General features: G+C 40.0%; 1 protein-coding gene across 1 annotated transcript; it reads right to left on the minus strand.

The window, feature by feature from the left end:
• Positions 1-3589: 3589 nt before the first annotated feature.
• Positions 3590-22596, minus strand: LOC128600253 (NACHT, LRR and PYD domains-containing protein 12). The gene is made up of 12 exons (XM_053612592.1): positions 22455-22596; positions 19806-19907; positions 18978-19094; positions 18188-18241; positions 16216-18000; positions 14862-15035; positions 12615-12788; positions 10745-10918; positions 8671-8844; positions 5237-5410; positions 4665-4820; positions 3590-4024 (listed from the first exon to the last, which is right to left on the minus strand). The coding sequence occupies exons 1-12, from the start codon at positions 22538-22540 to the stop codon at positions 4018-4020; spliced, it is 3177 nt and encodes a 1058-aa protein (XP_053468567.1). The 5' UTR covers positions 22541-22596; the 3' UTR covers positions 3590-4017.
• Positions 22597-25106: the final 2510 nt, after the last annotated feature.

The following is a 25106-nucleotide window of genomic DNA, read 5'->3' on the forward strand; positions in this document are numbered from 1 at the left end:
CTTTACCTCCTTCTCCCTCTCTCCTTCTGTCGAGCCACACATGATATTATGGAGATCCCAGTGATCCTGAACTTTCTGCTCTCCGGACCGGTCTGATCCATTCAGATGCCAATTGAGATACTGTAGGTCTCCTTTGTGAGTGTGAAGAAGAGGACAAGAGGGGACAAGAGCGTCGCCTCCATGAGTTTTCGAGTCTCAGGAAGGAAACCTCTGACAGTTGTTTGTCTTTATGAACCCAATAGCAGTTAGCAGTACAGACTTTACTGACATAATCTTTCTGGGGGACTTCAATGCTCATAATAGGAATGATGGTGATTCTTGGGCAGAATGAACTCCCATATCTGAAGCCAAGCGGTAAAAAGTTATTAGACTTCTGTGCAAGCAACAGACTGTCAATAACACTTTGTTCAAACACAAGGTTGCTTATAAGTGTAGTTCATCTGGAGAACCTTGTCCCAAGAGTCAATGATAAACTTTTTGATTGCATCATCAGACTTATATTTTTTGACACACGGGTAAAGTGAGGTGCAGAAGTGATGGTGAGTTACTGCGCAGAACAGATTAATGTGCTAAAACCAGGAGAGCTTCTTGCGTTGCTTGAGGGAATCTTCATTGAGATTAATTTAACGAGCGTTAGCTGCTTTGGTTTATGCAGACACTTCATTCACTCATGCAGGATTGTTTGTTAATTATTTTTTGTTAATTATTGTCAAAATGACAATAGGTGGTTAAATAGTAAAAATTCCTGGAGATCAACAGCTTCTGAAATACTCCAACCCGCCTATCTGGTACAAACAACCATGCCATGGTTAAAGTCACAGAGATCACACTTTCTCCCCATTCTGATGTTTGAAGTGAACATTACTGAAGCTCTTGACCTGTATCTGCATGATTTTATACATTGTTGTCACATGATTTTACCTGACAGTGGTAAATACAGTGTTGTGTAAATGTGAAATGTATCATTTTTGCAGGTATATTGATTTCACTGATGTCAGGAAAATATTTTAGAGCTTTGAGTAATGACTGACACCTGATACATGAAGATTCAAAAACTATTTGAAGATTTGATAAAAAATAAAGAGTCAGAATGTTACAAAACCAAAACAAAGCAGTGTTTACAGGAAAGAGAACACAGAGCATCGATAGCATGTTGAGGAAATAGTCACGGCTTCAGCCATGGTGATTTTAGAGCAGGGGTGTCCAAACTTTTTTTAGTGAGGGCCAAATACAGAAAAATAAACAAAGGGCCGGGCCACACACTAGAGGTGAAATATTGACACATGAATACGAACAAACAGTTTAGGGTTTAAAATTTAAAATGAATAAAGAACTGTTTATTATTAAGGTAAAAAGTGTGGCATGAATTAAATACAATGTCAGTTGTGTGTGTTTGCAAAGAGTCAGGTTAATAACTGGAACTGCACTGCCCGTGCACTGGAACGAACAGGCCTGTAGGTGGCACAGGGGGTCGTAACAGTGTGTCTATTTCTAACTCACCTATAATGTGAAGAACATTGCACTCAGTGGGAGCAGTGATGCTGTCCTTTGGATTGAAGGATGGCTGAAATGTCAGGAGAAAGTTTGGTGGTTGAGACACGAAGGACTTCACAGAGATGGCGATCACCCATTCTGGTTCTCAATCTGCTTTTGTTCTGATTTAACAGAGAAAATGCTTGTTCACAGATGTATGTTGAGCCGAACAGGCTCATCATTCTTTTTGCGTGGCGTCTCATCAGAGGAAACTTGGCACTATCCAAACTCTGATGGAAGTCAAAGAGGGAGAGAAGCTGATGTTGACTCTTCAGAGAATCATCGCATTGCATTTCAATCAGTTCTAACTGCAGACTCTCTTCCACTTCTTCTGCATCCACCAGGAAGGGGGTCGAGAACAGCTTGATTTGTTTTTCAATGACAGAAAAATCTTGGAAACGCTGGTTGAATTCTGTCACAAGAGATGCAATCACAGACACATATTTCTCCTTTTTAGCAGAAAGGTCGGCCTTTGGAAAAGCAGACTTGATTTCAGACAGCGCAGGGAAGTGTGCAGCATTAAAGCTTCGTAGTTGCGTCTCAAACAGGCGGAGCTTTACACAGAAGGCTTTCATGTGCGCATACAGGTGTGGCACCAGCTGTTCTTTGCCTTGTAGGTTCTTGTTCAGTGTATTCAGATGATGAGTAAGATCAACTAAAAATGCCAGGTCGGCTAGCCACAGAGGGTCACTCAGTTCATGAAGAGGTCGGCCCTTTTCTTTCATAAACTGATCGATTTCTGATCTCATCGAATAAAACCGCTGCAGCACATAGCCGCGGCTCAGCCAGCGCACCTCAGAGTGGTAGAGTACATCCCCGTATTCAGCATCCACTTCAGAAAGGAAAGCTTGAAATTCTCTGTGCTACAGTCCTCTAGCTCGAATTATGTTGACAGTTTTTACAACAGTGTTCATCACATCGCCCAGCTGGACAGTCTTGGCACACAGTGCTTCTTGGTGGATTATACAGTGCATCCTAAAAGCCTCACTTCCGCTCTCTTTTACCTTGGCGCACACCATCGATGCCATTCCTTTACGATCGCCCGTCATGGCCGGAGCTCCATCCGTTGTTACTCCGCAGAGCTTGTCCCATTTAAGCCCCATCTTTTCAACTGCCTCTGACACAGCTTCAAAAATATCTCTACCCGTCGTTGTGCCTTTTAGGCTTATCATATCAAGCAGCTCCTCAGTACAGCAAAAATTATCATCTACTCCCCGCAAAAAAATCAACAGCTGCGCAGTGTCTGTAGCATCTGTGCTCTCATCGCATGCTATCGAGTAAAAATCAAAAGCACAAGCTTTGTCTCTCAGCTCAAGTTTCAAGTTAGCTGACAAGTCCTCGATTCTTCGCACCACTGTATTTCTGGATAAGCTCACGTTGTTGAAATCCTGCACTTTCTCCGGGCACATTATTTCTGTGACTTTGATGAGGCACTGCTTTATGAAACCACCGTCTGAGAACGGTTTGCCGTGCTGGGCAATAAGTTTAGCGACTTCATAGCTTGCTGTTGTGGCGTTTTCCTGTATTTTGTTAGCACGAAAAAAAACTGTTGTTGAGCTTGCAGGCTAGCTGCCATTTGCTTGACTTTCTGTGTTCGTTCGGCACCGGTGTACGATGTGTAGCTCTGATGTTTGGTTTCATAGTGCCGACGGACATTATAGTCTTTCATCACAGCAACATCTTCATTGCAAATCAGACAGACACACTTTCCATCGATTTCTTTGAAAAAATATTCATTTTCCCACCGTGTTTGAAATCTTCTACACTCACTTGCTATTTTTCGTTTTTTGGGTGCTGCCATTTATGGTGACTCGCGGTAAAAGTTTTTCTTTGCTTAATTTTGTTTAGTAGCGGTAACGGTTGAGAAGCACCGTTTCCGTGGCTGGCTCCATCTAGTGTTGAAACTGAGAAGTGCAACAGAGTCGAGCTCAAGCTTCTTGTGTGGGCCATATTCAATTATATTTTCAGAATTTGCCGCGGGCCAATAAAAACTGGACCGCGGGCCGCAGTTGGCCCGTGGGCCGTAGTTTGGACACCCCTGTTTTAGAGTCTTCCAACCAGATGATGTGATAGAGTGGTGGGGTGGTGGAAGACATGGGCTGGAGTGTAGACCAGAGCAACTAGAACCTTAACTAGAACCTTAACCAGAACCTGAGTTTTGCCATGATGTCTGGATTCTGTAGGGTATAACAGTGGAATTGTGTAAGAATAAAAATAAAGAATTGATCTTCAGTAAGTGTTTATTCCTGATAGTAGTGCTGCAACACCACTCTGTAAAGTCCTATGATGATGAAGAATCACACCAAGCAAGCACAGGTTCTTTAGATCTTAGACACACTGTCTGCGCTTAAACTTTGTGGAAATGTGTTACATTTAATTCAGATTATTTCTCAGTGTGAGAAAAATGTTCAGGAAATGCCGCTGTGAGTCGAGCACATTTCATTAAAAATATGTTCTCTGGAATCTGCATCAGATGAAAATTCTTCATAACCTGAAATTAAACCAAAACAAGTTTAATATTTAAGCTGTCAGGTTGAACATTAAACATCAAAGTAAAGTTTAAGTGCAAATGTTACATAATGGAGGCTGAGACAGAGGGATGCAAGTGCAGGTATGGCAGTTTAATCAAACAAAGTCCAAAGGATTAGGCAGAAATCAGTAAACAAAGACAGGCAGAGGTCAGGCGATTAGGCAAACAGGCAAAACTAGGCAGGGCAGAGGATCGAGGTCAACACAGTAAACAAAAGGTCAAAGATCAGAAAAGCAAACACGATGTAAGGCTTGGACATATAACAGAGACTAGGCAACTGAACGTAATACTTTGTAAAGTCATAGTGTTAGAACAGTCTCAAATATTGTGGTTGTGAGTGTGTGTGTGAGATTGGAAGCAGGTCAGTGTGATTAGAATGAGTGTGAGTGTTCTGTTCTGTGAAATGTGGTCACTGGTTTGCTGTGATATGACAGCAAAGTTTAAAACAATACCCAGTACCCTAAAAAACAGGACCAAAAAACAGGACCAGGTTACTTAAACTTTTTCTTCACTAAACAAAACATATCAAACAATGTTAATGAGTCTAAATATTTATATATTTTATTTCTCTACATGTTTATCTGAAATACTTGTAAATCACCTCAAGTCCTGTAGGTTAAGACTGAAGAGCTGCTTCTTTTCTGAGTCTCTGAGTTTATTCCCAGACAGATCCAGTTCTCTCAGGTGTGAGGGGTTTGATCTCAGAGCTGAAGTCAGAGCAGCACAGCCTTCATCTGAGATATCACAACCACACAACCTGCAGAGAGACAATGACACACTCTTCACTCTCTCAGTTTATATCATTACATGGATTACTGCACTTTTATATACAAGAACAATCAGGGCTGAGTTTCCTAAAAGCATTTTAAAGTTGAGATCATTGTAACTGGGAGAGAGAGTGTTCAAAGTAATGCTCGCTCTACCATTAAACAATGATGTTTGTGCTGTGATGCTTTTGGGAATCTCGGCCTTGATCTGCTTATACTACTACAAACACTGAATACATAAATACTGTGATCAGATCAGGAAAAAACATCAATGGGGAGTTAAATTAAATGATTTTCCTCCTCAGGATATTTGATGCTGAACTTAAAACTTCTGCTTCAGTCTCACTATTAGAGAATGTGTCTCACTGAGGAGCAGGTCATGTGACTCTCAGAGAGATGATCTTACCTCAGTGTCTCCAGTTTACAGTGAGGATTCTCCAGTACAGCAGAGAGATGCGTCACTCCTGAGTCTCTGAGGTAATCCTTAGTCAGATCCAGTTCTCTCAGGTGTGAGGGGTTTGATCTCAGAGCTGAAGTCAGAGCAGCACAGCCTTCATCTGAGATACCACAATAACGCAACCTGCAGAGAGACAATGACACACTCTTCACTTTCTCAGTTCAGAACACACAGATCAGTTCAGCAGGAACTTTTTCATCGAAGAGTCACTGCAGACTTTAATCACTATGAAATACAGAATCTTAGACCTGAATGATAGAGTGACATCAGCACAACATGTCACCAAGAAAGAGAACCTGAAGGTGCTGTCACCTAGGAGAAGATTTCCACTCAGGAAATGGACATCAGCGGTACGAAAGACTCTTCTACGTTAGTTGTGGACAGGATCTATCTGGCACTCTTTCTGCTTTTCTGGACTCATCACTTAGTATGTTTACATGGACAACAATAATATTAACCCGATTAAGACGATACTCTGATTAAGAAACTAGCATGTAAACAGTGATTATTGATTGTCTTAATCCCCCTAATGTCATACTCAAAGTAAACACAAATGGAATTAAGACGTGTGGAGTATTCCTGTTTTAGTCACATTATCGAAGTGCATTATAGACATATAAACACCTGAATCACACTATTAACATCGTGTGAGAGTTTTCACTGAATTTTGCAACAGGACACGATCACACAGCAGTGCTCCACATTTTACGGCAAACAAGACAGAACGGCAGTCATGAAATACATGCAGGTAAGTACTCAGTTTCGGACGCAGCCCACAGCTTCAAGCAATCGTGTATTTGCACGTATAGCATGACAAATAATTAACTGCACTTGAAGTTTTCATAAAATTGAACATGAAGCATCCAACACTGTATACGGTACCATAACGAAGACGAACTGTATGACGATATGTGAAATTCTGGAGGGACGTCAGACGATGTGGCATGAGGACGTAATGAGATGCCATTAATTGATCTATGTTCTATATTATAGAATCTATAACATGTAAAACAGGAACATGAAAAGAATATTCTAAAAGCGACTCATGTAAACACCTTAATCACAATATTGTCTTATTCAGAATAAGGTCAATAATTAGATTACTGCAGTCCATGTAAACATAGTCTATGTCTTCTGTTTCCACACATGAGACTGGATTGAAAACTCTATGTCATGGACATTGAGAGACTGGACATGTCAGAGTGGAGTCAGTACACTCCTGCATCCTGAGCAAACACTGGACAAATACTTGGACTTATAAACTCGATCTACTACAACTTGGATATCTGATCTTTATTTCCAGACTTTCTATTTTCATGGACTTGTGAAGGTGTTCTGAGTGTGGACTTTCTACTTACATGGACTTAAAAATAAGAACAGACTGCATAGGGTTCAGGGTTTTAGGGCGGGGGGTTGAATGGTGGTGTTTATAAATATGTCAATATACAAATACAGTTGCCTCCAAAACTATTGGAACAGCAAGGTCAATTCATTTGTTTGTGCTATACACCATTTTGGTTTGAGATCAAAAGATGGATATGAGACGAGAGTTTAGGATTTCAGTTTTTATTTACTGGTATTTACATCTAGATGTGTTGAAGAACATAAAATGTTGAACCTATTGTATCAGAACACCCAAATTTAGGTGAGCAAAAGTATAGGAACAGATACGACTAAGTAAATTAAAGTAAATAACACTTAATATTTGGTTACATATCTCTTGCCTGCGACTCACTGACATCACCACACTGTTGGTTTCTTCTTTTGTAATGCTTTTCCAGGTTTTCACTGCAGCCTCTTTCAGTTGTTGTGTTTTTTTTTTTTTTTTGGGGGGGGGGGGGGGGGATTGGTTCTTCCTTCAGTCTCCTCCTCAGGAGGTGAAATGCTGCTCAGTTGGGTTAAGGTCTGGTGATTGACTTGGCCTGTCTAAAACCTTCCACTTTTCCCCTGATGAAGTCCTGTGTTGAGGTGGTAGTGTGTTTTGGATCATTGTCTTGCTGCATGATGAAATTCCTCACCATTAATCTGGATGCATGTTTCTGTAAATTGGCAGAGAAAATGTTCCTGTAAACTTCTGAATTCATTCTGCTGCTACCATCATGAGTTCCATCATCAATAAAGATCAGTGAGAATGTTCCAGAAGCCTGAGCCATGACATTACTTCCACCATGTTTCACATATGAACTTGTATGTTTTGGATCATGAGAAGATCCTTTCTTTCGCCACACTTTGGCCTTTCCATCACTTTGCTGGCGGTTCATCTTAGTTCCAGAACTTTTGTGGATCATCTCTGTATTTATTTTTGAATTCCAATCTAGCTTTCCGATTCTTTCTGCTGATGAGTGGTTTGCACTTTGTGGTATGGCCTCTATATTTCTGCTCTAAGTCTTCTTCAAACGGTGTATTGTGAGACCTTCACCCTGCCCTGTGGAGGTTGTTGATGATGTCATTGACTGTTGCTTTTTGGGTTTTTGTTCACAGCTCTCACAATGTTTCTATCATCAGCTGTTGTTGTTTTCCTTGGCCGAGCCATTCTTTCTTTTTCAGTACATTCCAAATTGTTGCACTGGCTCTGCCCAATGTTTGTGAGATGCCTCTGATTAATTTTCGCTCTTTTCTCAGCTTCAAATTGGCTTGCTTTTCTTCCACAGACAGCTCTCTCATCTTGATGATGGTTTATCCTTTTTAACAACAAATGCAGTCTTCACAGGAGAAACTGAAGGCTAAAACCCAGAGTAGATGTTCAGAGATATTTATTGTTTAAACTATCAATCTAACAGGACACACCTGGGTAACAAGAAACTCCTGTCAGTCACATGTTCCAGTGTTTTCCTCGCATACAATCTGGGTGGTCTGATACAAAATGCACTATGTTCTATGTCATTTAACACATCTACATATAAATACCAGGAAATTAACACTGAAATTCAAAAAGCTCTTCTCAAATTAAACTTTCAATCTCAAACCTAAATGTCTTCAATCTATAGGAAAAACAATCAAAGTGGCCATGCAGTTCCAGAAGTTGTCTTTTTTTTTTTTTTGGGGGGGGGGGGGGGTATGGTGGGCTTGTATGTAAATTTGTTAAACTGATGTATTAAAGGCATCTTACATGTCACAACCTCCCTCTCTCTCTCGGAAAACAAAATGTTACTCACACAAAAATGTTTGTTTTGTGTCATGTACAGTCCAAAATTATGTAGCAAATGCTAAATGTGTCCAGTTCTGAGACAAGCAAAGATCATTAACATCAACTATATGTAGAAAACACAACTAATATTGTGATCAGATAATTAGGAATCAGATTAATCAGTGTGCACTGAAATTATTAGAGAATGTGTCTTACTGAGGAACAGGTCATGTGACTCTCAGAGAGATGATCTTACCTCAGTGTCTCCAGTTTACAGTGAGGATTCTCCAGTACAGCAGAGAGACGCTTCCCTCCTGAGTCTCTGAGTTTATTCTTAGACAGATCCAGTTCTCTCAGGTGTGAGGGGTTTGATCTCAGAGCTGAAGTCAGAGCAGCACAGCCTTCATCTGAGATATCACAATTACACAACCTGCAGAGAGACAATGACACACTCTTCACTGTCTCAGTTCAGGACACACAGAATCATCAACTTTATCAGCACAGTCTCTACAGCCTTAAATCACTGTGTGTTACTGTGAATCATGTTTCTGAAATTTTAAACAGTATAACTAAAATGAAACGGCGGTGTTAAAAACAGGTTGTATTATTTATTATTATAGTGTGTGAAAAGGTCTGAAAAGTTGCATTCATGATTCACAGAACAGAACTTCTCAAACCACAATGAAGTGAAAATGACAAAACCTTCACTCTTACAACTGTAACCTATTCCTGAGCTTTTCATCACCAGACTTCTGAAATTATTTATCTCATTAATGAGGTATCATGTTACTTCTTAAATATCTACATATGAAAACATGACAAGTGTGTGTGTGTGTGTGTGTGTGTGTGTTTATAATTCAGTTTAGTCAAATAATTGACAAAAACAATAAGGACTGAGTTTCCTAAAAGCATTTTAAAGTTAAGAGAATGTTCAAAGTGATGCTCGCTCTATCATTTCACGATGATGTTTGTGCTGCAATGCTTTTGGGAAACTCGGCCCTGATTGGCTGATTCTATAACATAAATATTGTGATCAGATCATTAGGAATGTGGAAAAGTATAATAGTATTCTATTTATACTACATCTCTGGGGCATGTGATTAAGTCTCATGGCTTCACATATCGTTGCTATGCTGATGACACCCAGCTCTATTTGTACTTCCAGCCTGATGATCCATCTGTCTCTGCACGAATCTCTGCTTGCCTGTCGGACATCCCGGACTGGATGAGGGAACACCACTTTAATCTCAATTTAGCAAAAACTGAGCTTCTCATCATCCCAGCCTGTCCCTCAATCAACCACAACCTTACTGTACAGCTCGGCTCAACCACACTCAAGCCAACCAGGATGGCCAGGAACCTTGGGGTGACTCTTGATGACAGCTTGACCTTTACAGACCATCTCAAAAACTGCATGGTCCTGTAAATTCATTCTGTATAACATCAAGAAAATCAGACCCTACCTCACCGAACAGGCTACACAGATACTAGTCCAGGCTCTTGTTAACTCAAAACTGGACTACTGCAACTCACTACTCTCGGGCCTCCCAGCAGCTCCATCAAACCCCTTCAGATGATTCAGAATGCAGCACCACGTATAGTCTTCAACCAGCCCAAAAGGACCCATGTTACACCCCTCCTCATCTCCCTCCACTGGCTTCCTGTAGACGCCCGCATCAAATTCAAGACCTTGATGCTCACCTACAAGATCTTGTCTGGAACAGCGCCCCCCTACCTCAACTCTCTCCTGAAGGTTTACGTTCCCTCACGCAACCTGCGATCGGTTAACGACCGACCCTTAGAAGTGCCTACTCAGTGTTGCTCAAGGTCCCTTTCCAGAACCTTCAAACTAACTGTCCCTCATTGGTGGGATGAACTTCCAACCTCAGTCTGGACCATAGAATCTGTCACTATTTTCAAAAAACAGATAAAGCCCCAGGTCTTACTTGAGCACTTAACTAACCCCTAAAATGCCAACCCCACATTATTCTAAAAAAATTAATAAAAAATGTACTCTGGCTCTTGCACCTCTACTCTGCACACTTTGCTTCTCTAGAACTCAATTATAAATCTTGTACTGTAGCACTACTTGTATTGTTCTCCGCTTGATATCGCTTTGCTTTAATTTCCTCATTTGTAAATCATTTTGGATAAAAGCGTCTGCTAAATCAATAAATGTAAATGTATAAGCTTAATGATGCACTGAAATGAAATGATTTTCCTCCTCAGGATATTTGATGCTGAAACTAAAACCTCTGCTTCAGTCTCACTATTAGAGAATGTGTCTTACTGAGGAGCAGGTCATGTGACTCTCAGAGAGATGATCTTACCTCAGTGTCTCCAGTTTACAGTGAGGATTCTCCAGTACAGCAGAGAGACGCTTCACTCCTGAGTCTCTGAGTTTATTCCAAGACAGATCCAGTTCTCTCAGGTGTGAGGGGTTTGATCTCAGAGCTGAAGTCAGAGCAGCACAGCCTTCATCTGAGACACCACAATTACACAACCTGCAGAGAGACAATGACACACTCTTCACTCTCTCAGTTCAGGACACACAGATCAGTTCAGCAGGAACTTTTTCATCAAAGAGTCACTGCAGTCTTTAATCACTATGAAATACAGAATTTGCAATACAGAATTATGAATTATATGAGAGCATTAACTAAAAAACAAACAAAGAGGGTGTGTGTGTGTGTGTGTGTGTGTGTGTGTGTGTGTCTGTGTGTATCTATTATGGTAATAAATTTAAGACACAGGAAAACACAAGGGTAAGAGAGTATGTAGTTTATTGAGAATCACTATCATACACATCATACACTGGGGAGAGAACAGGACTTGTAGGAGAATAATCTGTGGGTGAAAGGCAATATAGTGGTGTGTTTGTAGCAAAGCTACTATCATAATCAGAGGAAAGAATAAACGGGTCCTACACAGAGGTCATGGGAAACTGCTGAGCCTCAGTTTGAGTAGAAGCATGAACATAGGTCACCGATGGAGTGATACGATAAGCGGGAGGACAAGGAAACCCTGGGGGTACAGGTGAAGGGCAGAACAGCCACTGCCAAATGTGCCAGCTGATGATGTATATATTCACCCAGGCCTGTGAGACTGAGCAGCCGAGAGACAGAAGGGAGTTGGTCAGCTGGACAGAGATCAGAGAGAAAGAACAAAAATGAGATAAAACAGCAGTGGTAGCACTTAAGATATATCCACATATATATATATGTACAAGCACATGCAAAGAATGTAGGAAACAGGTATCATTACATGACATGGAAAAAGAATAAAGTTGAAAACACACACACACACACACACACACACACACACACACATCCTCACAGAATGTTTAAGAAGCACCAAAAATGTATAAATAAACTTAGAATTAGAGAAGAAATATGTGTAACAATAAACAATAATAAAAATATATCTCACCCATAATGAAGTAGTGTAAAATATCCAAATTGTCCAGGACAACGGGGCGATGAGATGCGCACAGCTCGGTTACCCGAAGTGAAAATGCCAATAAGGGATTTGGAAAAATTTTAAATACCCGAAAGAAAAACATGAAGATAAGGGGATATCCAATGGCTGAAAATGGGTTTTAAAGGGATTCCAAAGTGAGAATATTTGATTCTAATGGTATTTAAAAATGAGAAAAGTTGAGTTTAAGGAGAAATTAAAAAAAAAGAAATTATTACAGCATACTGGGATTCCAAAAGAAAGAGATAATTGGGCGTAACCTAAAGATAAGTCTGTATAAATAGGGCATTGAGACTGTGTATAGATTCAGATCACTTTGGGACGTCTCACTGAGTGGATCTCATGTTGTTTTTTGAACAATAAACTGGATTTTTGCTTCTCTCATCCAACGTGTTCTAGATTTTTACTTTTCGGAAAAAAAAGCAAGTGAAAGTTACTTTCACTTATGGAAAAAGGTAAGTAGCACCACTACTCGTTTGTGACACGACACTATGTATTTCTGTCTTATTTTTAATGTCGTGACTAAAACTGTTCATCAGAAATGCTCTCTTCAGTTCCAGTTCTGAGACAAGCAAAGATCAGTAACATCAACTATATGTAGAAAACACAACTAATATTGTGATCAGATAATTAGGAATCAGATTAATCAGAGTGCACTGAAACTATTAGAGAATGTGTCTTACTGAGGAGCAGGTCATGTGACTCTCAGAGAGATGATCTTACCTCAGTGTCTCCAGTTTACAGTGAGGATTCTCCAGTACAGCAGAGAGACACTTCACTCCTGAGTCTCTGAGTGTATTCTCAGTCAGATCCAGTTCTCTCAGGTGTGAGGGGTTTGATCTCAGAGCTGAAGTCAGAGCAGCACAGCCTTCATCTGAGATATCACAACCACGCAACCTGCAGAGATACAATGACACACTCTTCACTCTCTCAGTTTATATCATTACATGGATTACTGCACTTTGATATCTGGAATATACTGTGGCGTTTAAATTGATTATTTTTATTATGTTTACAGCATTTAGTAGACTCCCTTATCCAGAGTGACTTATAGAAGTGTGTGTGGGCGTCACTACATGCAAATGAGCTGTGTCGGGAACGCGCTTCACACATTACAGGTGATCAACATAATCACACGAGTACGAAGAAAATCAGCCTTTCTGTCAGAAATCTTTAGTTCAGTTTGGCTTACACAAACAATTACACACAACTTTACTAAAATATTGATAAATGAGGCCTAGCGTGCGTGTGTGTGTGTGTGTGTGTGTAATTTAATTTAATCAAATTTAGAAGAACAATCAGGGCTGAGTTTCCTAAAAGCATTGCAAAGTTAAGATCATTGTAACTGGGAGAGAGAGTGTTCAAAGTGATGCTCGCTCTACCATTAAACGATGATGTTTGTGCTGTGATGCTTTTGGGAAACTCGGCCCTGATCTGCTTATACTACTACAAACACTGAATACATAAATACTGTGATCAGATCAGGAAAAAACATCAATGTGGACTGAAATGAAATGATTTTCCTCCTCAGGATATTTGATGCTGAACCTAAAACCTCTGCTTCAGTCTCACTATTAGAGAATGTGTCTTACTGAGGAGCAGGTCATGTGACTCTCAGAGAGATGATCTAACCTCAGTATCTCCAGTTTATAGTGAGGATTCTCCAGTACAGCAGAGAGACGCTTCACTCCTGAGTCTCTGAGTTTATTCCCAGACAGATCCAGTTCTCTCAGGTGTGAGGGGTTTGATCTCAGAGCTGAAGTCAGAGCAGCACAGCCTTCATCTGAGACACCACAATTACACAACCTGCAGAGAGACAATGACACACTCTTCACTTTCTCAGTTCAGGACACACAGATCAGTTCAGCAGGAAGTTTTTCATCAAACAGTCACTGCAGTCATTAAATCTCTATGAAATACAGAATCTTAAACATGAATGATATGAGCAATAACTAAATAACAAACAAAGAGGGTGAGTGTGTGTGTGTTAGTCTATGTATATGTCTTCAGAGGGACCAAATATAGTCATATTTTGAGGAACATGTGACAGTTTTTACCTTCAGGACATTTAGCTGGTCCCAGTGAGGATTTATTTTTACAGAAACTGCAGTTTAAGGTTAAGGTTTGTCTGTAGATTGTTAAATTGTGATTTTTATCTTAATGCTGTTTTAAAGCAGGATGTTGAAATGCCAGGATGTTATCTGACTTGTGTAATCTCACAGCTGTTGCTTGTTACAATTCACCCTTTTGTTGAAGACATTTCCCCCACTGGCTGAGACCAATCAACATCCAGCACTGAATCTCCAACCTGTTTACTTCACACCAAATACTTTCTTCTGTACCCAGTATAACAACTTGCTTTCAGATGGGATGACAGAGATGGTGCAGACATGAGACTAACACTCTGTTCTCTGTCTCTCCGACAGTGGTGTAGTGTTGCAAATAAACCATATTTTCCATAAAGCGACATGTTGCTGATCTTTACTGCAAAGTTCCTTATTAATACACAAATTAATAGAAATACACCACAGAGATGTGTGTGTGTGTGTGTGTGTGTGTGTGTGTGTGTGTGTGTGTGTGTGTGAGAGAGAGAGAGAGAGATAACACTCTATATAAAGTTCACACCCCATGATGAACAATGAATGCAGTACAAAGGAGTAAATGTTCTCTGTCTTTAGAACCATCACCTATTCAAAGCTTATTTTATTACTTCCTTTATTACTGAGAAAGCTGCAGGAGAAAGTCGTCATGATTATTTTTAATGCCGTGACTAAAACTGTTAATCAGAAATGCTCTCTTCAGTTCCAGTTCTGAGACAAGCAAAGATCAGTAACATCAACTATATGTAGAAAACACAACTAATATTGTGATCAGATAATCAGGAATCAGATTAATCAGTGTCACTGAAACTATCAGAGAATGTGTCTTACTGAGGAGCAGGTCATGTGACTCTCAGAGAGATGATCTTACCTCAGTGTCTCCAGTTTACAGTGAGGATTCTCCAGTACAGCAGAGAGACACTCCACTCCTGAGTCTGTGAGTTTATTCACAGACAGATCCAGTTCTCTCAGATTGGACGATTCAGAGCTGAGCACTGAGGCTAAAGCTGCATAACTTTCCTCATTTAGGCCACAATTATTAAACCTGAAGGAAAGAACAAAATACATGATGCAATAACAGTGTACATTATCAAACAAGTTCTCAAACACTTTTTATATGAAATGTACAAACATGCTGTACATGTGCTGCAACATGCTGCATCATTTACTGTGTAATGTGTGTTTACTGAATGTAGATTAGAGACATTTATACCACAGTGCCTTTGGTTCTGGATTCTGATTGGTCAGAAGGTGTTGATTAATTTTCTATAACAGCAGCTCTGACAGCAGTGCAGCTACAATCACAGCTTTATATTAATGCACTCTAATACATTATTGTTTCTATAGTAACAGCTCATTCACAGAGACGTGTTTCATGGAGTTATTTTAACATTAACAGAGGAAAAACAACTGGTGCAGCTCCAGCATAAGTGATAACAGGAATTTGTTTGATCGACAAATTACTCTGGTGTAAGAGGAATAATACACTTTGCTGTTTGAGGAAAATAATCAATTACAGATTATTACAGTAACTCTGCTTCACGTTGGTCTGCATCACAACATCCTTTTCCACTATTTTCCTATAATATCATGTTTTATTTCTCTATTAAATATAAACTATATGGCCAAAGGTATGTAGACCCCTGATCATCACACCCATGTGTGGTTCTTCCCCAAACTGTTCCCACAAAGTCTGAAGCACACAATTTGTGTAGAATGTCTTTCTACACTGTAGCATTACAATTTCCCTTCACTGGAACTAAGAGGCCCAAACCTGTTCCAGCATGACAATGCCCCTGTGCACAAAGCGAGCTCCATGAACACATGGTGTGTCTGGAGTGGAAGAACTTGAGTGTCCTGCACAGAGCCCTGACCTCAACCCACTGAACACCGACTGTATCCCAGGCCTCCTCGCCTGACATCAGGGTCTGACCTCACTAATGCTCTTGTGGATCAATGAACACAAATCCCCACAGCCACGCCCCAAAATCTAGTGTAAAGCCATTGCAGAAGAGTGGAGCTTATTATAACAGCAAAGGGGAATAAATCTGGAATGGGATGTTCAACAAGCACATATGGGTGTGATGGTCAGGGGTGCACATACTTTTGGCCATTTAGCGTACAACTCTTATGTTATCTTATGAGGTCTGACAATGTTCTTGTATCTTGCATGTATGCTGTAAGAATATTGTAACAGTGTAACAGTTATATTCAGCATTACTTACTGAGCTTTTCTGGATGCTGCAACCACAGGCAGGAGCTTCAGAAGAACCTCATCTGATGTACAGTGTTTGTTGGTATATTTATTAAGGACAAACACATCCTGTTCCTGCATTGATGTCAGTAACACAAACACCACAGCTGACCACTGAGAAGAAGAAAGTTTGCTTTGTTGTAACTTTCCAGATTGCAGGTAGTGTTGGATTTCCTCAACTAGAGAATGATCATCCAGTTCATACAGACAGTGGAACAGATTGATGGATTTCTCTGTCGAGGGATTCTCACTGATCTTCTTCTTGATGTATTGAACTGTTTCCTGGTTACTGTGGGAGCTACTTCCTGTCTGTGTCACTATGGTTTGTAAGAGGATCTGATTGGACTCCAGTGAGAGACCCAGAAGAAAGCGAAGGAAAAGATCCAGATGTCCATTTTCACTCTGTAAAGCCTGATCTACAGCACACTTGTGGACATCTGAGATCCTAACTTTCAGCAACAATTCTAGAAATATTGGCTTTTTAAAAACATTTCTCTTTTCATTCATGAATTTCAGGTGCACATATAGAGCTGCGAGGTGTTCCTGAATGCTCAGATGAACAAAGCAGTACACTTTACTCTGGTGAAGCCCAAACTCCTCTCTGAAGATCTGTGTACACACACCTGAATACACTGATGCTTCTGTCACATCAATGCCACACTCCATCAGGTCTTCCTCATAGAAGATCAGGTTGCCTTTCATCAGCTGCTGAAAAGCCAGTTTAGCCAGTTTCAGAACCATTTCTGTATCTGTCCCTCTGCTCTTTGTGTACTTTTTCTTTATGACGTTTGTCTGAATGATGAGGAAGTGTGTGTACATTTGAGTCAGAGTCTTGGGGATCTCTCCACTCTCTGCTTCACCCAACATTCTCTCTATAACAGTGGCTGAAATCCAGCAGAAGACTGGGATGTGGCACATGATGTAAAGGCTTCTTAATGACTTCAGGTGTGTGATGATTCTGTTGCTCAGGCTCTGATCACTGATCCTCTTCCTGAAATATTCCTCCTTCTGTGGGTCATTGAACCCTCGTACCTCTGTGACTCGATGGACACACTCAGAGGGGATTTGATCAGCTGCTGCTGGTCGGGAGGTGATCCAGATGAGAGCAGAGGGAAGCAGATTCCCTTTGATCAGGTTTATCAGCAGCACATGCACTGATGCTGATTCAGTTACATCACACAACCTCACTGTGTTCTGGAAATCCAGAGGGAAACGACACTCATCCAAACCATCAAAAATGAACAGAACTTTGTCCAAGCTGGAAATGTTTGTTTCTTTTAACTCCTTATAAAAGAAATGAAGAAGCTCCATCAGACTCCGGTTTCGATCCTTCATTAAATTGAGCTCTCTGAAAGGAAGTGGAAATATGAGATGAACATCCTGATTTGTTTTCCCTTCAGCCCAGTCTAGAATGAATTTCTGCACAGAGACTGTTTTTCCAATGCCAGCGACTCCCTTTGTCAGAACGCTCCTGATGGGTTTGTCTTCTTCAGATAAGGGCTTAAAGATGTCATTGCATTTGATTGGTGTTTCCTCTGTTGCTGCTCTCCTGGATGCTGCCTCGATCTGTCTCACCTCATGTTCATTATTGACTTTTCCACTGTCTCCTTCTGTGATGTAGAGCTCTGTGTAGATCTCATGCAGAAGTGTTGGGTTTCCCTGGTTTGTTATGACCTCATTTACATGCTGAAACTTCTTTAGCAGATTTAATTTGCATCTCTCCTGAAGATGAGGTTCAGTGCTTACAGACGTACACCTGTAAAATGGTAATAGACATGTGGTGAGATATCAAGCACAATCTCCATCATTTTTCTTGAGTCAAATGTATATGTGCTTGTTAGCCTCATTATCTGTAGAAATACTCAGCAGAAAGTGACTGGAGAGATGTTTATAATACCAGCATAATGATTAAAATACTATTGTCATGCTCAGTTTGATCTTACCCTGTATCTGTGATTATGATCTGTTGTGTTTTCTCTCTTGCTCCCTGCAGGACACTGCGAATACAAAAGTTTTAAATATCATGCACTTGTCCATTTTATTACACCATTATCCACATTACTTAAAATTACGGTTTGAATTTAGCATCTAGTTTAATAAAACAATGATCAATGTTTCAGAGAATGCAAATGTAACTAAACCTGATGGATACAAATGACAAAATTACACAGATACAGGTCAAGAGCTTCAGTTAATTTGCACATCGGACATTAGAATGGGGAAAAATGTGATCTCTGATCATGGCATGGTTGTTAGTGCCAGATGGAGTGGACAATTAAAGACTAGGTGACATTTTCCCCAATCTTCAACTATCCAGTTCGGGTGAGTTTGTGTCCATTATAGCCTCAGATTCCTGTTCTTGACTGACAGGAGTGGAACCTGATGTGGTCTGCTGCTGGTGAAGCCTCAAGCTACAATGTGTTGTGCTTTCTGAGATGCTTTTCTGTTCATCACTTTTGTAAAGAGTGGTTATTTGAGAAACCATAGCCTTTCTGTCAGATCAAATCAGTCTGCCCTTTCTCCTCTGATCTCTCAACAAGAAGTTTCTAACCACTGAAGATCCATTATCAGGGTTTCTCTGTGTGTGACTTGTATCTGTATAATTTTATGCATTGTGCTGCTGTCACATGATCGACTAATTGAATGAATGAGAAGGTGTACAGGTGTTCCTAATAAAGTAAATGTAAATTTACATTACAAGTAAATGTAAACAAACATGTAAATGTTTGTTACCGTTCTGGTGTGGATTCTCTCTTCTCTTTAAATTCTTGTGGTAAACCCATAGACTGATCACTCTTCATGGACACACAGCTGGGTACTGGTGACTCTGATCTCTTTATTTCTGTTGCACTGCTCACACACACACACACACACACACACACACACACACACACACAACAGTAACATTTATTCAGTATGAAATAGTATTTTATTAAACTTTACTAACTTGACCAAATTCCTTTAGTTATTTTCACTTACTTATCAACAACCTGGCAACCATGTGGCACATATCTCCCATATTTAACTACAAGTTTTAACCTTTTAATGTTTTACTCTTCAGAGATGTTTTAATTATTTAATGCTTTAGTTTTTTTATGTTTTACCTTTTAACATTTAAACATACTTTTTATGAGTTTAACCTTTAACCATTATAACCTTTTAGACTTTTAATCTTTACCTGCTTAACTGTTAAACATTTTTAAATTAATGACAGCAAAATATATCGTTTAACTCTTTTAGCATGTTTATCTCTGTCAAGACATCAGAGTTCATCCATGAACTTTAACCTTCTAGTCTAAATTTGAACCACATTATTTTGAATATTAAAGAATTATTCAATGTGTTTTTGCAATACTCTAGTAGTTTTGTAAAGTTTGTATTGTCCCACTAATTAGTATTTTCTCGTATTTGATGGTCTACAGATTACACAACACGAACAGGCCTGAGGTGGTCTTTTATGTGTGTATAATATTAACTTTATTCAAAATAGATATTATTTCATAGTTATATAAAGTTAGTAGTTTTATGAAGTGGCTTTAAGTAGTTTAATGAAGATGTTACCTGTGTGTAGATGAGGGATCTGCTGGAGGTTCTATAAACACATCACTGTTCATGGAGGAACTGCTGGGTCCTGAAGAGTCTGATATCTTTTCCTTGGTTTCACTTTTCAACAACATATACGTTTTGCTATTAATAATTTATCTGGCTGTAGATTCTCATTAACGTCAGTCAGTAGACAATCAATAAAAAGATTAGTGCTAGAGTGGTCTGCCATTTTTAGGGATTTTCCTTTTAGGGTGAAGGCTGTTCATGTGAAAAGGCCACATATTTTTGAACTGCTGCTCCTGCACCATCAGGGGGCGCTGTAACACACTTGGAGGAAAGTGCTACTGCATGCATGATTGGCTAGTGTCACTGTGATTGATAGGGGAGAGAGAGTGGCCATTCTTCCAGCCATGGATGACATCATCGCGATTCGAACTTGTGATGTCTGGATGATAGAGTAAACGCTTTTCTAGTGTAAACTCTAACTTTTTAAACTTATTTAACTTTAACTTATTTTCCTAGAAATGTTCTATTCTACTTTCAGAGCCTAGGTTATTGGTGTTGATCAATAGAACAGATAATAATGCGGAAAAAATTAGCTTTAATTTATTGCCCTTTAAAGGCTCATGATGTTCACTGATGCCTGGTAGAATCTAAGTTTAACATCCCCGCTCTGTGAGGTACGTAAAGTCTTATATTTTCGGCATCATCCAACTCACACCTCAGAGCTTCTGAGATATCAGCATTACACAGTTCACACCTCTCCACTGCTCACCATCCCTCACTCGAAGAGGTTTCACACCCTTCCCCCACCACTCAGGGATCGCCAACAACTCCCCCCTGCAGTCTCTCTCTGACCCTCAATCAGGTGAAGAAGGAGCTAAAGAAGATCAAGTCAAGAAAGGCCCCGGGCCCGGACAGAATCAGCTCCAGACTGCTTAAAGACTGTGCAGATCAGCTCAGTGATGTCATCTTGCACATCTTTAATCTGATCCTGAGACTAACGCGAGTTCCAGTACTGTGGAAGACTTCCTGTGTGGTTCCGGTACCCAAAATTGCACATCCGCGAGAGCAAATCCACTTCAGACCGGTAGCCTTAACTTCACACCTGATGAAGTCCATGGAGAGGATTATACTGCGACAGCTGCGGACCCTAATGAGCTCAGAGCTAGACCCCCTACAGTTCATTTACCGACCAGGCATGGGGGTTGAGGATGCCATTAGTTATCTGATGCACAGATCACTTCTACACCTGGAGAATACTGGGAGCATTGTGAGGATCATGTTTTTTGATTTTTCCAGTGCTTTCAACACAATTCAGCCATCACTGCTTAGGGGGAAGCTTTTGGGAGCTGGAGTTGACCGCCACCTGGCTGCATGGATCACCAACTAACTCACTGACAGACCACAGTATGTGAGGCTCCAGGACTGTATGTCGGATGTGGTGGTTAGCAGCACGGGAGCACCGCAGGGTACGGTGCTTGCTCCGTTTCTCTTCAACCTGTACACAGCGGATTTCAGGCATAACACTAACAGTTGCCATATGCAGAAGTTCTCTGATGATACGGTCATTGTTGGACGAGTATCAGATGAGAACGATCAAGAATTCTGGGAGGGTCATTGCTGACTTTGTCAACTGGTGTGAATTAAAACACCTTTGCCTCAACGCCAGCAAGACAAAGGAGATGGTAGTCGACCTCTGCAGGAGGCCACCCCGGTCTACGCTGGTGAGCATCCAGGGTGTTGACATCGAGAGGGTGGAGACATATAAAAATTCCTGGGTGTTCACCTCAACAATAAACTGGACTCGTCCACAAACACAGATGTCCTGTACAAAAAGGGCCAAAGTCGTCTCCACCTGCTGAGGAGACTGAGGTCTTTTGGTGTGTGCAGGGCCCTGCGTAAGTCTTTCTATGACACTGTGGTATCATCTGCCATCTTATATGCAGTAGTTTCCTAGGGAGTTGGGAGCACAGAGACGGACAGGAAACGTCTCACAAACTGGTTAAGAGGGCTAGCTCTGTCCTGGTCTACCCTTTGGACACCATAGAGGTGGTGGGGGAGAGGAGGATGTTAGCTAAGATGGCGTAGATCATGAGCAATTCCTCTCATCCCCTGTATGAGATACTGGGGTCCCCGAGCAGTTCCTTCAGCACCAGACTGCTGCACCCTCAGTGCAAGAAAGAGCGCTACCACAGGTCCTTCATCCCTACAGCAGTCAGACTCTTTTATGCAACAACAACATAATGTAGCACTGCTAGCTGTTTTTTTGCATCATCAACCCACACATTATTTGTTGCTCACCCCTCTATTGTTAACTGCGCAATAATCCATTTATCCTTTCATGTATATAAACAAGGTATTACACATCTGTATATATTCAAATTTGTATTCATCTGTACATACATTGAGGGGTACATAGTGTACATATTAGCATTATTATTCTTTTTTACTACTTAATTCTTATTTTTCTATTCCTATTGTATATATATTTTTAGATACTTTATTTCAATTCTATTCCTATTTAATGTGTATTTTTTCCTATCTGTTTTTTTGTGTAATTGAGCTGCTGTAATGAGGGAATTTCCCCAGTGTGGGATCAATAAAGGTTATCTTATCTTATCTTAACTAAATATTCATGCCTTAAATAAAATAACTGCTTACCTCTTTTTGAACTGCAGAGATCCAGCAGGTTGTTCAGGAGTAGCGTGATCCATTTTCACTATTAGTAAAGAAAGGTTATTGGTCATGGACAGACAGATGTGTATGATCAGGACTGATCTCTTTTGCTGCTATGTGCCACAGTCCACATTCAAACTTATATAAATATACACAAATAAATAAACATATATATATATATATATATATATATATATATATATATATATATATATATATATATATATATATATACAGTGAGGGAAAAAAGTATTTGATCCCCTGCTGATTTTGTACGTTTGCCCACTGACAATGGTAGATAATTTTATAATAATTATTATTATTTTTTTAATTATTTAATTACAATTATAAAATATTTCTATAATTTTAATGGTAGATTTATTTGAACAGTGAGAGACAGAATAACAACAAGAAAATCCAGAAAAACGCATGTCAAAAATGTTATAAATTGATTTGCATTTTAATGAGGGAAATAAGTATTTGACCCCCTCCCAGTCAGAAAGATTTCTGGCTCCCAGGTGTCTTTTATACAGGTAACGAGCTGAGATTAGGAGCACACTCTTAAAGGGAGTGCTCCTAATCTCAGCTTGTTACCTGTATAAAAGACACCTGTCCACAGAAGCAATCAATCAATCAGATTCCAAACTCTCCACCATGGCCAAGACCAAAGAGCTCTCCAAGGATGTCAGGGACAAGATTGTAGACCTACACAAGTCTGGAATGGGCTACAAGACCATTGCCAAGCAGCTTGGTGAGAAGGTGACAACAGTTGGTGCGATTATTCGCAAATGGAAGAAACACAAAAGAACTGTCAATCTCCCTCGGCCTGGGGCTCCATGCAAGATCTCCCCTCGTGGAGTTGCAATGATCATGAGAACATCAGCCCAGAACTACACGGGAGGATCTTGTCAATGATCTCAAGGCAGCTGGGACCATAGTCATCAAGAAAACAATTGGTAACACACTACGCCGTGAAGGACTGAGATCCTGCAGCGCCCGCAAGGTCCCCCTGCTCAAGAAAGCACATATACATGCCCGTCTGAAGTTTGCCAATGAACATCTGGATGATTCAGAGGACAACTGGGTGAAAGTGTTGTGGTCAGATGAGACCAAAATGGAGCTCTTTGGCATCAACTCAACTCGCTGTGTTTGGAGGAAGAGGAATGCTGCCTATGACCCCAAGAACACCATCCCCACCGTCAAACATGGAGGTGGAAACATTATGCTTTGGGGGTGTTTTTCTGCTAAGGGGACAGGACAACTTCACCGCATCAAAGGGACGATGGACGGGGCCATGTACCGTCAAATCTTGGGTGAGAACCTCCTTCCCTCAGCCAGGGCATTGAAAATGGCTCGTGGATGGGTATTCCAGCATGACGATGACCCAAAACACACGGCCAAGGCAACAAAGGAGTGGCTCAAGAAGAAGCACATTAAGGTCCTGGAGTGGCCTAGCCAGTCTCCAGACCTTAATCCCATAGAAAATCTGTGGAGGGAGCTGAAGGTTCGAGTTGCCAAACATCAGCCTTGAAACCTTAATGACTTGTAGAAGATCTGCAAAGAGGAGTGAGACAAAATCCCTCCTGAGATGTGTGCAAACCTGGTGGCCAACTACGAGAAACGTCTGACCTCTGTGATTGCCAACAAGGGTTTTGCCACCAAGTACTAAGTCATGTTTTGCAGAGGGGTCAAATACTTATTTCCCTTGTTAAAATGCAAATCAATTTATAACATTTTTGACATGCATTTTTCTGGATTTTCTTGTTGTTATTCTGTCTCTCACTGTTCAAATAAATCTACCATTAAAATTATAGAATGATCATTTCTTTGTCAGTGGGCAAACGTACAAAATCAGCAGGGGATCAAATACTTTTTTCCCTCACTGTATATATATATATATACATACATACATACATAAGCTTTAATGCCAAACATTTGTTTTAGAAGACAGAAATGTAATGCTTGGTAATACAGCATTAATTATAATATTTACAGTATTTACTAATTGCAAGATTTGTAATATTTACTTTTTATAATACAATATGTAATATTTATTTAAGGTACACTACAATGAAGTTAACTTCTTATAGACCACATCAGTGTTAACTCACTGTAACATAAAAACTTACTTCAAAGTGGAAAATTACTTTGGTGCTGCATTAGTATAACAGTATTGTCTGAGTTATTAAACTAAACTACTGAGAAAAAAATCAGAACACTCTTAGTTATCTATTTATTATAGTTATATATTTATTGTATATACTGGACTCATCATTTGCTGATATTAGCAAACCTGTATCCCAGTGGTGCCTGGTGAGTTTTATAGAAAATAGAGAAAGTTAGAGTTATTGAAGTATATATTTGTTGTGTCTTCCAGCTAAGCAGCTAATTAGCTAGCTCAATTTTACTGAAGAAAGTTGTGACAACTAGATATGTAGACATATAAATAAACAAAGAAAATTCCCTAAATTAAACAATATTACACAATTTACTAACTTGTTATTTGATTACTGTAATTAGTAAATATTCTAAGTAAATTATAGGTATAAAGTTGTGTTTGATCTTCACAGAGTCTCCATGATAATAGGGACTTTGACCTAGTTCAAGCGAGGAAAGGGCCAGTGTAGCTAAGGGTTT

Source organism: Ictalurus furcatus, chromosome 24 (genome assembly GCF_023375685.1).
Source record: "Ictalurus furcatus strain D&B chromosome 24, Billie_1.0, whole genome shotgun sequence".
Classification (NCBI taxonomy): Eukaryota; Metazoa; Chordata; class Actinopteri; order Siluriformes; family Ictaluridae; genus Ictalurus; species Ictalurus furcatus.

What these genes read in the sequence shown, in the direction of transcription:
- LOC128600253 (XM_053612592.1), bottom strand. Translation starts at nt 22,540, where the DNA reads ATGACCAATAACCTTTCTTTACTAATAGTGAAAATGGATCACGCTACT. An exon ending in GCAGCATCCAGAAAAGCTCA is followed by an intron (nt 15,036 to 16,215) that starts GTAAGTAATGCT and finishes TCTTTCCTTCAG; the next exon opens with GTTTAATAATTGTGGCCTAA. An exon ending in TGTAAACTGGAGACACTGAG is followed by an intron (nt 8,845 to 10,744) that starts GTAAGATCATCT and finishes GTCTCTCTGCAG; the next exon opens with GTTGTGTAATTGTGATATCT.